General features: G+C 44.5%; 1 protein-coding gene across 8 annotated transcripts in view; it reads right to left on the reverse strand.

The window, feature by feature from the left end:
* Positions 1–20,737, reverse strand: part of mycbp2 (MYC binding protein 2) — a 347,166-nt gene that overhangs the window by 216,062 nt on the left and 110,367 nt on the right. For all 8 annotated transcript variants that reach the window (XM_029703702.1, XM_029703697.1, XM_029703701.1 and 5 more), the window contains one exon: positions 7,965–8,169. In XM_029703702.1, coding sequence (XP_029559562.1) covers positions 7,965–8,169 — 205 coding nt within the window. The remainder of the gene's footprint in view (positions 1–7,964; positions 8,170–20,737) is intronic.

The raw sequence follows: 20,737 nt of genomic DNA on the forward strand, positions 1-20,737 counted from the left end.
TTCTCATGGCTTCTGGAGAGAAACGCTGTAGGAATGCTCAACCGGTGTCGCTTATTCAGCCGACAGAAACTTTCAACCGGTTCTCCCCATTAAGCAGCGAGTCGGAGTCGGAGGCCGAAACTTCTCTGGTCTCTACTCCTCCCGTTGTGGGGTCTGAGACGCCGAAGGCTCCCACCATTAGCTCTGACAAATTGAAAACCCTAGTCATTGGCGACTCCATTACACACAGTATTAGACTTAAAACGAATCATCCAGCGATCATACACTGTTTACCAGGGGGCAGGGCTACTGACGTTAAGGCTAATCTAAAGACGGTGCTGGCTAAAGCTAAAACTGGCGAGTGTAGAGAGTATAGAGATATTGTTATCCACGTCGGCACCAACGATGTTAGGATGAAACAGTCAGAGGTCACCAAGCGCAACATAGCTTCAGCGTGTAAATCAGCTAGAAAGATGTGTCGGCATCGATTAATTGTCTCTGGCCCCCTCCCAGTTAGGGGGAGTGATGAGCTCTACAGCAGAGTCTCACAACTCAATCGCTGGTTGAAAACTGTGTTCTGCCCCTCCCAAAAGATAGAATTTGTAGATAATTGGCCCTCTTTCTGGGACTCACCCACAAACAGGACCAAGCCTGGCCTGTTGAGGAGTGACGGACTCCATCCTAGCTGGAGGGGTGCTCTCATCTTATCTACAAACATAGACAGGGCTCTAACTCCTCTAGCTCCACAATGAAATAGAGTGCAGGCCAGGCAGCAGGCTTTTAGCCAGCCTGCTAGTTTAGTGGAGTCTGCCACTAGCACAGTCAGTGTAGTCAGCTCAGCTTTCCCCATTGAGACCGTGTCTGTGCCTCGATCTAGGTTGGGCAAAATTAAAGATGGCGGTGTTCGCTTTAGCAATCTCACTAGTATAAAGACCTCCTCCATTCCTGCCATTATTGAAAGAGATTGTGATACCTCACATCTCAAAATTGGGTTACTTAATGTTAGATCCCTCACTTCCAAGGAAGTTATAGTCAATGAACTAATCACTGATCATAATCTTGATGTGATTGGCCTGACTGAAACATGGCTTAAGCCTGATGAATTTACTGTGTTAAATGAGGCCTCACCCCCTGGTTACACTAGTGACCATACCCCCCGTGCATCCGGCGGAGGTGTTGCTAACATTTATGATAGCAAATTTCAATTTACAAAAAAAAGCAATGACCTTTTCGTCTCTTGAGCTTCTAGTCATGAAATCTATGCAGCCTACTCAATCACTTTTTATAGCTACTGTTTACAGGCCTCCTGGGCCATATGCAGTGTTCCTCACTGAGTTCCCTGAATTCTTATCGGATCTTGTAGTCATAGCAGATAATATTCAAATTTTTGGTGACTTTAACATTCACATGGAAAAGTCCACAGACCCACTCCAAAAGGCTTTCAGAGCCATCATCGACTCAGTGGGTTTTGTCCAACATGTCTCTGGACCTACTCACTGCCACAGTCATACTCTGGACCTAGTTTTGTCCCATGGAATAAATGTTGTGGATCTTAATGTTTTTCCTTATAATCCTGGATTATCGGACCACCATTTTATTGCATTTGCAATTGCAACAAATAATCTGCTCAGACCCCAACCAAGGAGCATTAAAAGTCGTGCTATAAATTCTCAGACAACCCAAAGATTCCTTGATGCCCTTCCAGACTCCCTCTGCCTACCCAAGGACAAAAATCAGTTAACCACCTAACCGAGGAACTCAATTTAACCTTGTGCAATACCCTAGATGCAGTTGCACCCCTAAAGACTAAAAACATCTGTCATAAGAAACTAGCTCCCCGGTATACAGAAAATACACGAGCTCTGAAGCAAGCTTCCAGAAAATTGGAACGGAAATGGCGCCACACCAAACTGGAAGTCTTCCGACTAGCTTGGAAAAACAGTACCGTGCAGTATCGAAGAGCCCTCACTGCTGCTCGATCATCCTATTTTTCCTACTTAATTGAGGAAAATAAGAACAATCCGAAATGTATTTTTGATACTGTCGCAAAGCTAACTAAAAAGCAGCATTCGCAAATGGAGGATGGCTTTCACTTCAGCAGTAATACATTTATGAACTTCTTCGAGGAAAAGATCATGATCATTAGAAAGCAAATTACGGACTCCTCTTTAAATCTGCGTATTCCTCCAAAGCTCCATTGTCCTGAGTCTGCACAACTCTGCCAGGACCTAGGATCAAGGGAGATACTAAAGTGTTTTAGTACTATATCTCTTGACACAATGATGAAAATAATCATGGCCTCTAAACCCTCAAGCTGCATACTGGACCCTATTCCAACTAAACTACTGAAAGAGCCGCTTCCTGTGCTTGGCCCTCCTATGTTGAACATAATAAACGGCTCTCTATCCACCGGATGTGTACCAAGCTCACTAAAAGTGGCAGTAATAAAGCCTCTCTTGAAAAAGCCGAATCTTGACCCAGAAATTATAAAAAACTAACGGCCTATATCGAATCTTCCATTCCTCTCAACATTTTTTGAAAAAGCTGTTGCGCAGCAACTCACTGCCTTCCTGAAGACAAACAATGTATACTAAACGCTTCAGTCTGGTTTTAGACCCCATCATAGCACTGAGACTGCACTTGTGAAGGTGGTAAATGACCTTTTAATGACGTCAGACCGAGGCTCTGCATCTGTCCTCGTGCTCCTAGATCTTAGTGCTGCTTTTGATACCATCGATCACCACATTCTTTTGGAGAGATTGGAAACCCACATTGGTCTACATGGACAAGTTCTGGCCTGGTTTAGATCTTATCTGTCAGAAAGATATAAGTTTGTCTCTGTGAATGGTTTGTCCTCTGACAAATCAATTGTAAATTTCGGTGTTCCTCAAGGTTCCGTTTTAGGACCACTATTGTTTTCACTATATATTTTACCTCTTGGGGATGTCATTCGAAAACATAATGTTAAATTGCACTGCTATGCAGACGACACACAGCTGTACATTTCAATGAAACATGGTGAAGCCCCAAAATTGCCCTCGCTAGAAGCCTGTGTTTCAGACATAAGGAAGTGGATGGCTGCAAACGTTCTACTTTTAAACTCGGACAAAACAGAGATGCTTGTTCTAGGTCCCAAGAAACAAAGAGATCTTCTGTTGAATCTGACAATTAATCTGGATGGTTCTACAGTCGTCTCAAATAAAACTGAAGGACCTCAGCGTTACTCTGGACCCTGATCTCTCTTTTGAAGAACATATCAAGACTGTTTCAAGGACAGCTTTTTTCCATCTACGTAACATTGCAAAAATCAGAAACTTTCTGTCCAAAAATGACGCAGAAAAATTAATCCATGCTTTTGTTACTTCTAGGCTGGACTACTGCAATGCTCTACTTTCCGGCTACCCGGATAAAGCACTAAACAAACTTCAGTTAGTGCTAAATACGGCTGCTAGAATCCTGACTAGAACAAAAAATTTGATCATATTACTCCAGTGCTAGCCTCCCTACACTGGCTTCCTGTTAAGGCAAGGGCTGATTTCAAGGTTTTACTGCTAACCTAAAGCATTACATGGGCTTGCTCCTACCCATCTTTCCGATTTGGTCCTGCCGTACATACCTACACGTACGCTACGGTCACAAGACGCAGGCCTCCTAATTGTCCCTAGAATTTCTAAGCAAACGGCTGGAGGTAGGGCTTTCCCCTACAGAGCTCCATTTTTATGGAATGGTCTGCCTACCCATGTGAGAGACGCAGACTCAGTCTCAACCTTTAAGTCTTTACTGAAGACTTATCTCTTCAGTAGGTCCTATGATTAAGTATAGTCTGGCCCAGGAGTGTGAAGGTGAACGGAAAGGCTGGAGCAACGAACCGCCCTTGCTGTTTCTGCCTTGCCGGTTCCCCTCTCTCCACTGGGATTCTCTGCCTCTAACCCTATTACAGGGGCTGAGTCACTGGCTTACTGGTGTTCTTCCATGCCGTCCATGGGAGGGGTGCGTCACTTGAGTGGGCTGAGTCACTGACGTGGTCTTCCTGTCTGGGATTTGAACGGTCATACTTTTTGGAGAAATGTCCTCTGGTCTGATGAAACAAAAATAGAGCTGTTTGGCCATAATGACCATCGTTGTGTTTGGAGGAAAAAGGGATAGACTTGCAAGCCAAAGAACACCATCCAGACCTTGATGCTGCCAACCCCGTGCTTCATGTCGTGGGGGTGCTTTGCTGCAGGAGGGACTGGTGCACTTCACAAAATAGATGGTATCATGAGGAAGTAAAATTATGTGGATATATTGAAGCAACATCTCAAGACAGTCAGGAAGTTAAAGCTTGGTCGCAAATGGGTCTTCCAAATGGACAATGACCCCAAGCATACTTCCAAAGTTGTGGCAAAATGGTACCAAAACATTTTTGAAGCATTGAAAGTCCCCAAGAACACAGTGGCCTACATCATTCTTAAATAGAAGAAGTTTGCAACCACCAAGACTCTTCCTAGATCTGGCCGCCTGGCCAAACTGAGCAATCGGGGGACAAGGGCCTTGGTCAGGGAGGTGACCAAGAACCCGATGGTCACTGACAGAGCTCCAGAGTTCCTCTGTGGAGATGGGAGAACCTTCCAGAATGACATCTCTGCAGCCCTCCACCAATCAGACCTTGATGGTAGTGGCCAAACGGAAGCCACTCCTCAGTAAAAGGCACATGACAGCCCGCTTAGAGTTTACCAGAAGGCTCCTAAAGGACTCAGACAATGACAAACAGGATTTTCTGGTCTGATCAAACTAATATTGAACTCTAAATCGCCTGAATGCCACATCTGGAAGAAACCTGGCACCATCCTTACGGTGAAACATGGTGGTGATAGCATCATGCTGCGGGGATGTTTTTCAGCGGCAAGGACTGGGAGGACTATTCAAGACCGAGAGAAAGATGAATGGAGCAAAGTACAGAGAGATCCTTGATGAAACCTGCTCCAGAGTGCTCAGGACCTCAGACAGGGATGTCTCAAATGTCCTTGAGTGACTCAGCCAGAGCCCGGACTTGAACCTGATCGAACATCTCTGGAGAGACCTGAAAATAGCTGTGCAGCAACACTCCCCATCCAACCTGACAGAGCTTGAGAGGATCTGCAGAGAAGAATGGGAGAAACTCCCATAATACAGGTGTGCCAAGCTTGTAGCGAAGACTCAAGACTGTAATCGCTGCCAAAAGTGTTTCAGCAAGGTACTGTGTAAAGGTTCTGAATACTTATGTAAATATGATATTTCCATTTTTAATACATTTGCAAAAAATTCTAAAAACCTCTTTTTCGCTTTGTCATTATGGGGCATTGTGTGTAGATTGACGAGGGGGAAAAAACAACTTAATAAATTTTAGCATAAGGCTGTAACATTACAAAATGTGGATAAAGTCAAGGGGTCTAAATACTTTCTGAATGCACTTTGTGTGTGTGGGTTTTGTGGGAGTGAGTACGTACTTGTTTAATCCACTTCAATCAGAGTAAATGAAGTGGAGACAGGTTAAAGAAGGATTTTTAAGTCCGGAGACATGGATAACCCATGTGTGCCATTCAGAGGGTGAATGGGCAAGACAAAATGTTTAAGTGCCTTTGAACAGGGTATAGTAGTAGGTGCCAGGCGCACCAGTTTGAGTCAAGAACTGCAACGCTGCTGGGTTTTTCCACGCTCAACAGTTTCCCGTGTGTGTCAAGAATGGTTCACCACCCAAAGGACATCCAGCAAACCGGACAACTGTGGGAAGCATTGGAGTCAACATGGGCCAGCATCACTGTGGAACGCTTTCGACATCTTGTAGAGTCCATCCCCTTACGAATTGAGGCTGTTCTGAGGGCAAAAGGGGGGTACAACTTAATATTAGGAAGGTGTTCTTAATGTTCTGTAGACTCAGTGTATAGTGTGAGCGTGCATCGAGTCAGTGGAAGATAGGGTCATTGCAGATAGCCATAATGAAATGGTTACCCGGGCTATTTAGCATTCTTATGGCTTAGGGATAGAAGCCGTCTCGGAGCCTGTTGGTCCGAGAGCCTGTGCTTCGGTACTGTTTGCCAGACGATAGCAGAGTTAACAGTCTAGGTCTTCGGTGGCTAGAGTTTTTGTCAATTTTTCAAGCCTTCCCCTGACACCGCCTGATACAGAAGTCCTGGATGGCAGGGAGCATTTGCGGTGCATTTGCAATTCCAAGCGGTAATGCAGCCAGTCAAGATACTTTTTGAGAATCCGAGGGCCCATGCCAAATCTTTTCAGCCTCCTGAGGGGGAAGAGGTGCTGTAATGCCCTCTTCACAACTGTGCGGGTGTGTGTGGACCATGTTAAGTTCTTAGTGTTGTGGACACAGAGGAACTTGAAGGCCTCGACCCACACCACTACAGCCCCATTGACGTGGATGGGTGAGTGATCTCCCCTTTCTTCTGCAGTCCACGATCAGCTCCTTGGGCTTACTGGCGTTGAGGGAGAGGTTGTTATCCTGGCACCACACTGCTAAGTCTCTGACCTCCTCCCTGTAGGCCGTCTCATCGCCGTCGGTGATTAGGCCTACCAACGTTGTGTCGTCAGCAAACTTGATGGTGTTGGATGCACCGAGCTTTAGTCTGTAAATAGCATTCTCACATAGTTATTTCCCCTCTTGTCCAATGGGAGAGGGCAGTGTGAAATGCAATTGAGATTGTGTCATTTGTGGATCTGTTGTGGCGGTATGTAAATTGCATTGGCTTTCTTGCATGTGTCCATGTCCTGTTTCTTGTAAGCAGTAGCTCTAGCCTTTTGCCCAGCGCGGATATTGCCTGTAATCCATGGTTTTTGGTTTGGATATGTTTGTATAGTCACTGTGGGGACAACGTTGTCTATGCACTTATTAATGAAGCCCGTGACTGGTAAAGTGGTAAACTCCTCAATGCTATTGGGTGAATTCTGGAACATATCCCAGTCTGTACTAGCAAAACAGTATTGTAGCCTTGCGTCTGCTACATCGGACCACTTCTATATTGAGCGCATCACTGGTACATCCTGTTTGAGCTTTTGTTTGTGAACAGGAAACAGGAGAATAGCGTCATGACAGATTTGTTGAAAGGAGAGCCTTGTATGCGCTTCTGTGGGTAGAATAAAAGTGGTCTAGAGTTTTAGTACCCCTAGTGGCTCAGGAGACGTGCTGGTAAAAGTGAGGTACAACGGTTTTAAGTCTCCCAGCTTTAAAGTCTCCACCCACCAGAAACATTGCCTCTGGGTGAGTGGTTTTCTTGTTTTTTTATGGCCCTATATATAGTTTGTTGAGTGCATTAGCAGTGTAGGTTCTATGAGGGATTTAGACATTCGTGAAAATTACAGATGACAACTCTTGGTAGATTATGCAGCTCACCTAGAGGTATTCTTTATCAGGTAAGCAAAAGCTTAAGATTTCTTTCACAACGGAAGCAGCGCACTAGTTGTTGTTTATGAAGAGGCACACCCCTTCCCCTTTGGACTTGCCCGAGGCCGCCTTTGTCCAATCATGCCGCTGCATGGAGAAACCACTGAGTTCTACGTATAGTCATCCATCCACATCTCTGCAAGACATACAACATTGCAGCTTTTCAAGTTTGTCTGATGGAAGAGCTTTGTTCGAGAGTCTCTTATCTTATTCTCGCTTGACTGGACATTTGCCAAAAGAACAGAGGGGAGTGCCAGTCGATTTTATCTTCGTCTCAGTCTCACAAGGAAGCCGGCTCGTCTACCTGCAGCGTTTTGGTAACCCATAAAACAAAGGCATGAATAAGGGAACATCTGAGTCGATGTTGAATTCGAAATCAAGGTTACCAACTGTCGATCTGATGTCCAGAAGTACTTAGCGGTCATGTGATAATAGTATGAACTTTCTGTACAAAAAAAGTAAATATAAACATGAAAAAAAGTCACTAAAAAGCCATCTCCGTCAGCGCTATCTTGAATCACATCCATGCGTATTCTCGTCTGTGTAGGTGTGTGTTCTCATCCATACTTACTGGATTCTCCATCCTCTCCCTTGCTGGCAGAGCCGGTGAAGAACACGCTGCCATCCTCGGCCACAAGCAGGGCGTGTGAGCCGTCATGGCCCACCGAGAACTGGATGATCTTAGGGGACTTGGTGACAGGCAGCTCCACCCATTTACCTGCCGACGGACCACCTTGCTTGATGCCAAGGCTCTGATATTTCCCGGTGTAGTAGATCTGAGGGAGGGAGGGGCAGGGTGGAGAGGGAGAGGGAGAGGCAGGGTGGAGAGAGAAAATATTTAAAAAGGAACTCCTGTGAAAAACTAACTGTAACGGTTGAAAACCTCTAACTTTACCATGGTCTCACACATCAGTGAAGCACAAAGCCAATTGGCTCAAGTTGGCTAGCTTACTACTACCTCCAGACACAAATGAGAGAAAACCTCACTGGACCACTTTACTTGCTACAGCAGAGCTGCTTAGACTGTTTTCAAGTTGTTTAGACCGGTGTGTGACTGTTTCCAGAAACAATGTACGAACACATCCCACGTGCGAAGACACACACAAGAAACACTCACACCAAAGCATGCCTCCAAGTCTCAAATCTCGTCTTTTCAGTTGCATTTCTTAATGACGAGGAGGAAAACTGAGGCAAAATCAGCCAATTCAGCCCCTCAAAAAATTTGGGCCAAATCACCTTAACACTCGTGGGATGTTAAGGCCAATTTGGATAGGGCTAAATTCTGCTCAAAACAAACCAGGGTACGACCACATACAAACATTGTGATCATAAAAGTTGACACTACACGACTATTATAATCCTCAACGTCTCATCATTCAGAATGCATTGAGTTCTCTTAATTTACAGCATTTCCCTCACTCAGACATAAAAAAAAATGGCAGAAGTTGCCCGATTACCGGGAGGGATGGGACTTTAAGGTAACTGTGACTTCAATGTTGCATGTGGACCAATACCCCCCGCCACGTCTGGGTGCCATTTTTGCTGCACTAGCTGGTGGGAAACACTTCAGTAAAATTGACCTGAAACAGGCTTACCTGCAACTGCAACTACCTGTTGAAAAGAGCTCCAAACAGTACCTGACAAACACACACAAAGGTCTACACAGGTATAACCGACTGGTTTTTGGCATTTCATCAGCCCCAGCCATATGGCAACGAACTATTGACCACATCTTTCAAGAAATCCTAGGAACCCAATGTATCCTGGATGACATGATCATAACAGGATGCAGACACAAAGATCACATGGCTAACCTGGAAAAGGTCCTGAGAAGACTGAAAGAGTATGGACTACAGGCAAACTTACAGAAGTCTGAGTTCTTAAAGACAAGACAGTCTTCTGTGAACATGAAATCGACCGCAATGGATTGCACAAAACACAGGACAAAATTGACGCAGTGGTACAGGCACCACGACCGCAAAACGTGACAGAAGTGAGATCTTTCACTGGACTGACCAATTACTACAGAAGATTCCTCCCAAACCTTTTCAGCCTCTCAATCAGCTCCTGGAAAAGAATAGGACATATCAGTGGACAGCACAGTGTGAAAATGTGTTTCTTGAGGCAAAACGGCTCATCACATCTGAACAGGTCCTGATGCATTACGACCCCAAACTGCCAGTGAAATTAACTTGTTATGCGTCCCCTTATGGCTTAGGGGCGGGTCCTTTCAAACACACTGAAAGATAGGCCAGTGCCCTTTGCGTCACGAAGATTGAATAATGCAGAGAAGAACTATTCAAAAATCGACAAATAAGTCCTGGCACTAATGTGGGGCATCAAGAAATTCCAAGCATACCTATATGGCATTTCACACTGGTTATGGATCACCAGCCACTGCTTTCCATATTCAGTCCAAAGAAAGGCATTCCGGCAATGACAATGGCCAGGTTACAGCTATACGCCTTGCTCCTTGCCGGTCATATGAAAGACATTGAGTTTAAGCCGTCGTCCCTCCACACAAATGCAGATGGATTATTCAGACTGCCTTGTACAAGAGAAAGACAAAGGAGTGTGGATGCAGTGGACATTTTCCATACCTCTCAGCTCAAGGCACTACCTGTCACAAACACTATTAACAACCAGGAGACAAGGAAAGATGTGACATTGTCAAAAGTATATACCTACACCATGTCAGGATGGCCAGCTACAGGCAGAAAGGAGCTGACTCCGGATTTCCAGCGGAGAAACAAAATTACAATGTACCAAGGATGTTTGATGTGAGGAATGAGAGTCATGATACCCCAGAAATGCCAACATCAAGTTTTGCAGCAACTACATGAAGGGCATTTGGAATTGTCAAAATGAAGCTGCTCGCGAGGAGCCACTTCTGGTCTGGATCAACAGATAGAAAACATGGCGAAGAACTGTAGTGGATGTTTGGAAACCCTTCACATGCCTGCTCCTGTCCCAGAGAATTCATGTGAACTACGCCAGCCCCTTTGAAAAGCACGTTTCTGGTTATAGTTGATGCCCATTCCAAATGGCCAGAGGTGTTTCTCCTCCACCTCAGCTCAGACAATAGTGTGTCTCAGAACAACATTTGCACGCTTCAGATTGCGTCTGCAGCTGGTATGCGACAACACGCAAGCTTTCGTAAGTGACGAGTTTACAAAATTCATGTCAGTAAACGGAATCAAACAACCTCAGTTCAGTACCACCCTGTCACCATGCAAACCCTAAAGCAAGGACTCGAGACAAAACGAGAGAAATGGACTTTGCAAACAAAACCGGCCAAGTTCCTGGCCTCCTACCAAAACACCCCACGACAAATGAAAGCCCAGCAACACTGATGTTCAGGTGGCCTCTCGGCACACAGCTGGACATCATGAAGCCAAACAGGTATAATGAAGTGCTGAACAAACAAGCCAAGATGCTCTCCAGCGGCCGGAAGCGCCATCTCTGAACAGGACAGGAAGTGATGGTGCGAGACTACAGAAGGGGAGGGAAATGGACCAGATGGACAGTACACGCACAAACGGGACACAGAACTTACTAGGTTCAAGTGAGCCCAGACAATGCGGCGCCGTCACATTAACCAAATGCATTCCACAGAAAACAGAACAACAATTGAGAGAGAATAGGTACAGAGAGCTCCTGGGAAAGACACACGGGTAACTGTAGAGGGCGATGGGACAGTACAGAGACTCCTCCTCTGTACTCACATCCCACCATACCTTTGTCTGTACATTATACCTTGAAGCTATTTTATCGCCCCCAGAAACCTGCTCCTTTTTCTCTCTATTCTGGACGTCACAGACGACCAATTCTTATAGCTTTTAGCCGTACCCTCATACTTATTCTTCTCTGCTCCTCTGGGGATGTAGAGGTGAATCCAGGCCCTGCAGTGCCTGGCTCCACTCCTACTCCCCAGGCGCTCTCTTTTGATGACTTCTGTAACCGTAATAGCCTTGGTTTCATGCATGTTAACATTAGAAGCCTCCTCCCTAAGTTTGTTTTATTCACTGCTTTAGCACACTCTGCCAACCCGGATGTCCTAGCTGTGTCTGAATCTTGGCTTAGGAAGTCCACCAAAAACTGTGAAATCATCATCCCTAACTACAACATTTTCAGACAAGATAGAACGACCAAAGGGGGCGGAGTTGCAATCTACTGCAGAGATAGCCTGCAGAGTTCTGTCCTGCTATCCAGGTCTGTACCCAAACAATTTGAACTTCTACTTCTAAAAATCCATCTCTCCAAAAACAAGTCTCTCACCGTTGCCGCCTGCTATAGACCCCCCTCGGCCCCTAGCTGTGCTCTGGACACGATATGTGAACTGATTGCCCCCCATCTATCTTCAGAGCTCGTGCTACTAGGTGATCTAAACTGGGACATGCTTAACACCCCAGCCATTCTACAATCCAAGCTTGATGCCCTCAATCTCACACAAATTATTAATGAACCCACCAGGTACAACCCCAAAGCCGCAAACTCTGGCACCCTCATAGATATCATCCTAACCAATGTGCCCTCTAATTACACCTCTGCTGTTTTCAACCAAGATCTCAGCGATCACTGCCTCATTGCCTGCACCCGTAATGGGTCAGCGGTCAAACGACCTCCACTCATCACTGTCAAACGCCCCCTGAAACATTTCAACGAGCAAGCCTTTCTAATCGACCTGGCCCTGGTATCCTGGAAGGATATTGACCTCATCCCGTCAGTAGAGGATGCCTGGTTATATTTTAAAAATGCCTTCCTCTCCATCTTAAATAAGCATGCCCCTTTCAAGAAATTTAGAACCAGGAACAGATATAGCCCTTGGTTCTCCCCAGACCTGACTGCCCTTAACCAACACAAAAATATCCTGTGGCGTTCTGCATTAGCATCGAACTGCCCCCGCGATATGCAACTTTTTAGGGAAGTTAGAAACCAATACACACAGGCAGTTAGAAACGCCAAGGCTAGCTTTTTCAAACAAAAATTTGCTTCGTGCAACTCCAACTCTAAAAAGTTCTGGGACATTGTAAAGTCCATGGAGAATAAGAACACCTCCTCCCAACTGCCCACTGCACTGAGGATAGGAAACTCTGTCACCACCGATAAGCCCACTATAATTGAGAATTTCAATAAGCATTTTTCTACGGCTGGCCATGCTTTCCACCTAACTACCCCTACTGCATTCAACAGCACTGCACCCCCCACAGCTACTCGCCCAAACCTCCCCCATTTCTCCTTCTCCCAAATCCATTCAGATGATGTTCTGAAAGATCTGCAAAATCTGGACCCCTACAAATCAGCTGGGCTTGACAATCTGGACCCTTTCTTTCTAAAATTATCTGCCGAAATTATTGCAACCCCTATTACTAGCCTGTTCAACCTCTCTTTCGTGTCGTCTGAGATTCCCATAGATTGGAAAGCAGCTGCTGTCATCCCCCTCTTCAAAGGAGGTGACACTCTTGACCCAAATTGCTACAGACCTATATCCATCCTACCCTGCCTTTCTAAGGTCTTCGAAAGCCAAGTCAACAAACAGATTACCGACTATTTCGAATCCCACCGCACCCTCTCCGCTATGCAATCTGGTTTCAGAGCTGGTCATGGGTGCACCTCAGCCACGCTCAAGGTCCTAAACGACATCGTAACCGCCATCGATAAGAAACAATACTGTGCTGCCGTATTCATTGACCTGGCCAAAGCTTTTGACTCTGTTAATCACCACATCCTCATCGGCAGACTTAGCAGCCTTGGTTTCTCAAACGATTGCGTCGCCTGGTTCACCAACTACTCTGACAGAGTTCAGTGTGTCAAATCGGAGGGCCTACTGTCTGGACCTCTGGCAGTCTCTATGGGGGTACCACAGGGTTCAATTCTTGGGCCAACTCTTTTCTCTGTATACATAAATGATGTCGCTCTTGCTGCTGGTGAATCTCTGATCCACCTCTACGCAGACGACACCATTCTGTATACTTCTGGCCCTTCTTTGGACACTGTTAACAACCCTCCAGATGAGCTTCAGTGCCATTCAACTCTCCTTCCGTGGCCTCCAACTGCTCCTAAACACAAGTAAAACTAAATGCATGCTCTTCAACCGATCGCTGCCTGCACCTGCCCGCCCATCCAGCATAACTTCTCTGGACGGTTCTAACTTAGAATTTGTGGACAACTACAAATACCTAGGTGTCTGGTTAGACTGTAAACTCTCCTTCCAGACTCACATCAATCATCTCCAATCCAAAGTGAAATCTAGAATTGGCTTCCTATTTCGCAACAAAGCATCCTTCACTCATGCTGCCAAACATACCCTCGTAAAACTGACCATCCTACCAATCCTCGACTTCGGCGATGTCATTTACAAAATAGCCTCCAATACCCTACTCAACAAGCTGGATGCAGTCTATCACAGTGCCATCCGTTTTGTCACCAAAGCCCCATATACAACCCACCACTGCGATCTGTATGCTCTCGTTGGCTGGCATTCACTTCATAATCATCGCCAAACACATTGGCTCCAGGTCATCTACAAGACCCTGCTAGGTAAAGTCCCCCCTTATCTCCGCTCACTGGTCACCATAGCAGCACCCACCTGTAGCACGCGCTCCAGCAGGTATATCTCTCTGGTCACCCCTAAAGCCAACTCCTCCTTTGGTCGTCTCTCCTTCCAGTTCTCTGCTGCCAACGACTGGAACGAACTACAAAAATCTCTGAAATTGGAAACACTTATCTCCCTCACTAGCTTTAAGCACCAGCTGTCAGAGCAGCTCACAGATCACTGCACCTGTACATAGCCCATCTATAATTTAGCCCAAACTACTACCTCTTCCCCTACTGTATTTATTTATTTTATTTATTTTGCTCCTTTGCACCATATTATTTATATTTGAACTTTGAACTTTCTTCAAACTACAAATCTACCATTCCAGTGTTTTTCTTGCTATACTTTATTTACTTTGCCACCATGGCATTTTTTTGCTTTTACCTCCCTTATCTCACATCATTTGCTCACATTGTATATAGTCTTATTTTTTTTCTACTGTATTATTGACTGTATGTTGTTTACTCCATGTGTAACTCTGTGTTGTTGTATGTTGTCGAACTGCTTTGCTTTATCTTGGCCAGGTCGCAATTGTAAATGAGAACTTGTTCTCAACTTGCCTACCTGGTTAAATAAAGGTGAAATAAATAAATAAAAACAACCGACCTAATCGCCATGTACCTGCACCCAACCCACACAAAGTGTCAGAGCACAAGGGTACAATGATGATCAAAATGTAGACCGATGTTCTCAGGAAGTTCTACTACGTGGAGAACTAAAGCGAGAAAAACTTGAGAAAAGGGAAAAAGATAAGTCACTAGGACTAAACGTGGAATTGCCAGACAACAGGTCCGCTGGAATTAACACCCTTAACAAGGACGTTAACAATCAAATTACTCCCGCTCTCACTCGAGACCCTATCCAGGGCCCACTCGATCAAGAAACAGGTCCACAGGCTTTGTCTATAGACTCTGATACAAAGGTGGTGTAGAAAAAGGTCAAACACTTCGCAAGAGCCAATTCCACTCGAAACCCGATAAGTCAATCTGTTTTCACCATGAACACAAATGACATCACGTCATTGCGAACAACCACTCCACTTTGAGGGAAATATGCCCACAAAAAGCAACTCAGAGGCCATACCTGGAAACAGTCAGGGAGTACTGCTTAACCTGTGATGTGCTAATTGATTTGGGCTCGACAATGTTGCTCATCTCTCAATGATCTCAAAAGGGCTTGAAAGCCAGCTAAACGTTGGTTAAAAGTTGAATGATGCGACACTACACTTTGAGGTTTCACTCAGACTACCTCGCCTCTCACATTGAGATCCATGCTGAAACTACACTCCCAGGACGTATCGCTTGTTCACCCTGTGTATGTTACCAACCTTGAATCTGAACCCCTGCTACTTGGAGCAAAGTTGTTTCGTTTACTCCCACTGATGGATTGGAAAACCAACCAAGTACGGTCACAGGTCACAGTGCCGTCTCCACTGACCACAATGTCTTCTCCTAACACTAGTTGCAACACAGTCATCCACGAGGGGTATCTGTCGACAGCACCCCTTGAGGAAAAAACGTTTTGAAACCTCTTGGCGCAAAATCCGACCCAAGGAGATATTACGATATCTCGTCACACTCAATCAGCAAACCTGATTGACCATTCATTTCATGATTTCGAGCTAGCAGTGTCTGTGAAGGAGCAACTTCCCTCCTTGGAGTCGTGCAATACTGTATCTGAGACAGGATAAGTTTGTCTTTCGGACACTTCCGCAAGCACTGCGGTCGTCTCAGCAATAAAAGCGTTGACGGGCAGAGTGTACTCTGCCTCCGATACATTTTCCGCTTTGTGGGGGACTGACTATGGGTCGAGACTATGTGCAACACTGTACGAGGCCGCCAAAGCAGAAAACAAATCCAGTTGTAAACTTCCCCATGAGAACAGAGAGGAGCGGACAGGCCCCTCGACAGGGATAACCTTAGAACACACCTAAGGTATCACTGAGGTGTACCACACTGGTCATAAAGGAAGTCCAGTGGACTTCCACCTCTAAAACAAATGGTAACAATAATCATTCCTTGCCAAGTGTAGTTTCAACTACAATGCAACTGGTAAAATGCTCTAATGATGTGTTCCGGTGGGATAACATTTCAGCATAAAATCAGTAGGATAACTGGTCCCCTTGAGTACCAGTACCAATTCCAGCACAGTCAGTCCAGCCACAATCAGTAAGAAGGTTAGAGACCAAACAAGTCAAATTGCTATTGATAACAGCGACAGAAGAGTCAGTAGCCACTCAGATTGCAACACGTGGAAGGAAATCTCCAAAACACTCTTCTGAGGGTTAACACACATGCCACTAATAAATACAACCCTTCATTCAGGAGGAAAGTTATTAGAAGTCATGAACCATGATCACACCGCGTATGACTGGTTCAGTGCTATAGAGAACTTCCGTCATGAAGTTAGCTCCTCCGAGGAAACATAGCTATGAAAAACAGTACTCCCATCTGCTGGCTAGCTGAAGAGGTCCATCAGCCACTCCTTGGGCTACAATACCTATTTTGCCAATTTGCCTGGACCCCTTTTATTGACGATACGGAGCCCCGCCGATCCATCACGACTGGACTACCGACATATTCCGCCCGAGGGTGTTTCTCAACAGGCTCCTCCGTCGCGACGTCCCCAGAATGCCCATCTGCTAGCCCCGGCCCGCTAGCTGTCTGAGTCTCCATGTCTCCAGCACGCCAAACTACTCACTGGACCCAATGATCACTCGGCTACGCATGCCTCTCCCTAATGTCAATATGCCTTGTCCATTGCTGTTTTGGTTAGTGATTGACTAACTTCACTGTAGAGCCTCCAGCCCTGCTCAATATGCCTGAGCTAAACCTCTTGTCCCACCTCCCACACATGAGGTGACCTCGCCTGGTTTAATTGATGTCTCGACAGACTAGAGGTCGACCGGTTATGATTTTTCAACGCTGATACGATTTATTGGAGGACCAAAAAAAGCCGATACCGAATAATCTGACAATTTTTTTTTTTAAATGTATTTTTAATAATGACAATTACAACAATACTGAATGAACACTTAATATAATACATCAATAAAATCAATTTAGCCTCAAATAATGAAACATGTTCAATTTGGTTTAAATAATGCAAAAACAAAGTGTTGGAGAAGAAAGTAAAAGTGCAATATGTGCCATGTAAAAAAGCTAACGTTTAAGTTCCTTGCTCAGAACATGAGAACATATGAAAGCTGGTGGTTCCTTTTAACATGAGTCTTCAATATTCCCAGGTAAGATGTTTTAGGTTGTAGTTATTATAGGACTATTTCTCTCTATACCATTTGTATTTCATATACCTTTGACTATTGGATGTTCTTATAGGCACTTTAGTATTGCCAGTGTAACAGTATAGCTTCCGTCCCTCTCCTCGCCCCTACCTGGGCTCGAACCAGGAACACATCGACAACAGCCACCCTCGAACATCATTACCCACAAAAGCCGCAGCCCTTGCAGAGCAAGGGGAACAACTACTTCAAGGTCTCAGAGCGAGTGACGTCACCAATTGAAATGCTTTTAGCGCGCACCCCGCTAACTAGCTAGCCATTTCACATCGGTTACACAAGCCTAATCTCGGGAGTTAATAGGCTTGAAGTCAAACAGCTCAATGCTTGAAGCACAGCAAAGAGCTGCTGGCAAACGCACAAAAGTGCTGTTTGAATGAATGCTTACGAGCCTGCTGCTGCCTACCACCGCTCAGTCAGACTGCTCTATCAAATCATAGACTTAATTATAACATAATAACACACAGAAATACGAGCCTTCGGTCATTAATATGGTCAAATCCAGAAACGGTCATTTCAAAAACAAAACGTTTATTATTTCAGTGAAATACAGAACCGTTCCTTATTTTTATCTAACGGGTGGCAACCCTAAGTCTAAATATTGCACAACCTTCAATGTTATGTCATAATTATGTACAATTCTGGCAAATTAATTACGGTCTTTGTTAGGAATAAATGGTCTTCACACAGTTCGCAACGAGCCAGGCGGCCCAAACTGCTGCATATACCCTGACAGCTTGCACGGAACACAAGAGAAGTGACACAATTTCCCTAGTTAAAAGAAATTCATGTTAGCGGGCAATATTAACTAAATATGCAGGTTTAAAAATATATACATGTGTATTGATTTTAAAGAAAGGCATTGATGTTTATGGTTAGGAACACATTGGTGCAACGACAGTTAGTGCCCTAAGCTACACACCACGAATTAGGAACACACTAGATAGGACAGACAACGCCATTTCAGGGTCATTTTGCCAAGACCGTGGACGTGCAGTTGAAATCGGAAATTTACATACACCTTTGCCAAGTACATTTAAACTCAGTTTTTCACAATTCCTGACATTTAATCCTAGTAAAAGTTCCCTCTCTTAGGTCAGTTAAAATAAAGTGGTGATCCTAAGAATGTGAAATGTCAAAATAATAGTAGAGAGAATGATTTATTTCAGCTTTTATATCTTTCATCATATTACCAGTGGGTCAGAAGTTACATACACTATTAGAATTTGGTAGCATTGCCATTCAATTGTTTAACTTGGGTCAAACGTTTCAGGTAGCCTTCCACAAGCTTCCCAAAATAAGTTGGGTGAATTTTGGCCCATTCCTCCTGACAGAGCTGGTGTAACTGAGTCAGGTTTGTAGGCCTCCTTGCTCGCACACACTTTTTCAGTTCTGACGACAAATGTTCTATAGGAATGAGGTCAGGGCTTTGTGATGGCCACCTTGACTTTGTTGTCCTTAATCCATTTTGCCACAACTTTGGAAGTATGCTTGGGGTCATTATCCATTTGGAAGACCCATTTGCGACCAAGCTTTAAATTCCTGACTGATGTCTTGACATGTTGCTTCAATATATCCACATAATTTTACTTCCTCATGAAGCCATCTATTTTGTGAAGTGCACCAGTCCCTCCTGCAGCAAAGCACCCCAGAACATGATGATGTCACCCCCGTGCTTCAAGGTTGGGATGGTATTCTTCGGCTTGCAAGCCTCCCCCTTTTTCCTCCAAACATAACTATGGTCATTATGGCCAAACGGTTCTATTTTTGTTTCATCAGACCAGAGGGCGTTTCTCCAAAAAGTATGATCTTTGTCCCTATGTGCAGTTGCAAATCACAGTCTGGCCTTTTTTATGGTGGTTTTGGAGCAGTGGTTTCTTCCTTGCTGAGCGGCCTTTCAGGTAATGTTGATACAGGACTCGTTTTACTGTGGATAGATACTTTTGTACTCGTTTCCTCCATCATCTTCACAGGGTCCTTTGCTCTTGTTCTGGGATTGATTCGCACCAAAGTAAACTGCTCAAAAAAATAAAGGGAACACTTAACCTCTTACATCTAGACGTTCCGCTAGCGGAATACCTGCTCCAATATCCAATGATGGGCGTGGCGCGAAATACAAACTCCTCTAAAATCCGAAAACTTCCATTTTTCAAACATATGACTATTTTACAGCATTTTAAAGACAAGACTCTCGTTAATCTAACCACACTGTCCGATTTCAAAAAGGCTTTACAGCGAAAGCAAAACATTAGATTATGTCAGCAGAGTACCCAGCCAGAAATAATCAGACACCCATTTTTCAAGCTAGCATATAATGTCACAAAAACCCAGAAGACAGCTAAATGCAGCACTAACCTTTGATGATCTTCATCAGATGACACACCTAGGACATTATGTTATACAATGCATGCATGTTTTGTTCAATCAAGTTCATATTTATATCAAAAAACAGCTTTTTACATTAGCATTTGACGTTCAGAACTAGCATACCCCCCGCCATCTTCCGGCGAATTTCTAACAATTTACTAAATTACTCACGATAAACGTTCACAAAAAGCATAACAATTATTTTAAGAATTATAGATACAGAACTCCTCTATGCACTCGATATGTCCGATTTTAAAATAGCTTTTCGGTGAAAGCACATTTTGCAATATTCTCAGTAGATAGCCCAGCCATCACGGCTAGCCATTTAGACAACGACCAAGTTAAGCCCTGACCAAACTCCGATTTACTATTAGAAAAGTTTGATTACCTTTGGTGTTCTTCGTCAGAATGCACTCCCAGGACTGCTACTTCAATAACAAATGTTGGTTTGGTTCAAAATACTCCATTGTTATATCCAAATAGCGGTGTTTTGTTCGTGCGTTCAAGACACTATCCGAAGTGTAAATAAGGGTCACGAGCATGGCGCATTTCATGACAAAAGATTTCTAAATATCCATTACTTCGAAGCATGTCAACCGCTGTTTAAAATCAATTTTTATGCCACTTTTCTAGGAAAAAAGCGATAATATTCCGACCGGCAAAGCGTGTATACGTACAAAGAGAGAGAAAATAAAAAGATGCTATCCCCTCGTGCACGAGCCTGAGTCTCATAGTACTGTTACTGGCCACTATCCAAACGCGCTAATGTTTTTCAGCCAGAGCCTGCAAAGCCACGATTCAGCTTTTTGCCGCCTTCTGAGATCCCATGGGAGCCGTAGGAAGTGTCACGTAACAGCAGAGATCCCCTGTAATGAATAGAGATAATCAACAAGGGCAAGAAATGGTCAGACAGGGTACTTCCTGTACAGAATCTTCTCAGGTTTTGGCCTGCCAAATGAGTTCTGTTATACTCACAGACACCATTCAAACAGTTTTAGAAACTTTGGAGTGTTTTCTATCCAAAGCTAATAATTATATGCATATTCTAGTTTCTGGGCAGGAGTAATAATCAGATTAAATCGGG

The sequence above is a fragment of the Salmo trutta genome, chromosome 20 (assembly GCF_901001165.1).
Source record: "Salmo trutta chromosome 20, fSalTru1.1, whole genome shotgun sequence".
Lineage (NCBI taxonomy): Eukaryota > Metazoa > Chordata > Actinopteri > Salmoniformes > Salmonidae > Salmo > Salmo trutta.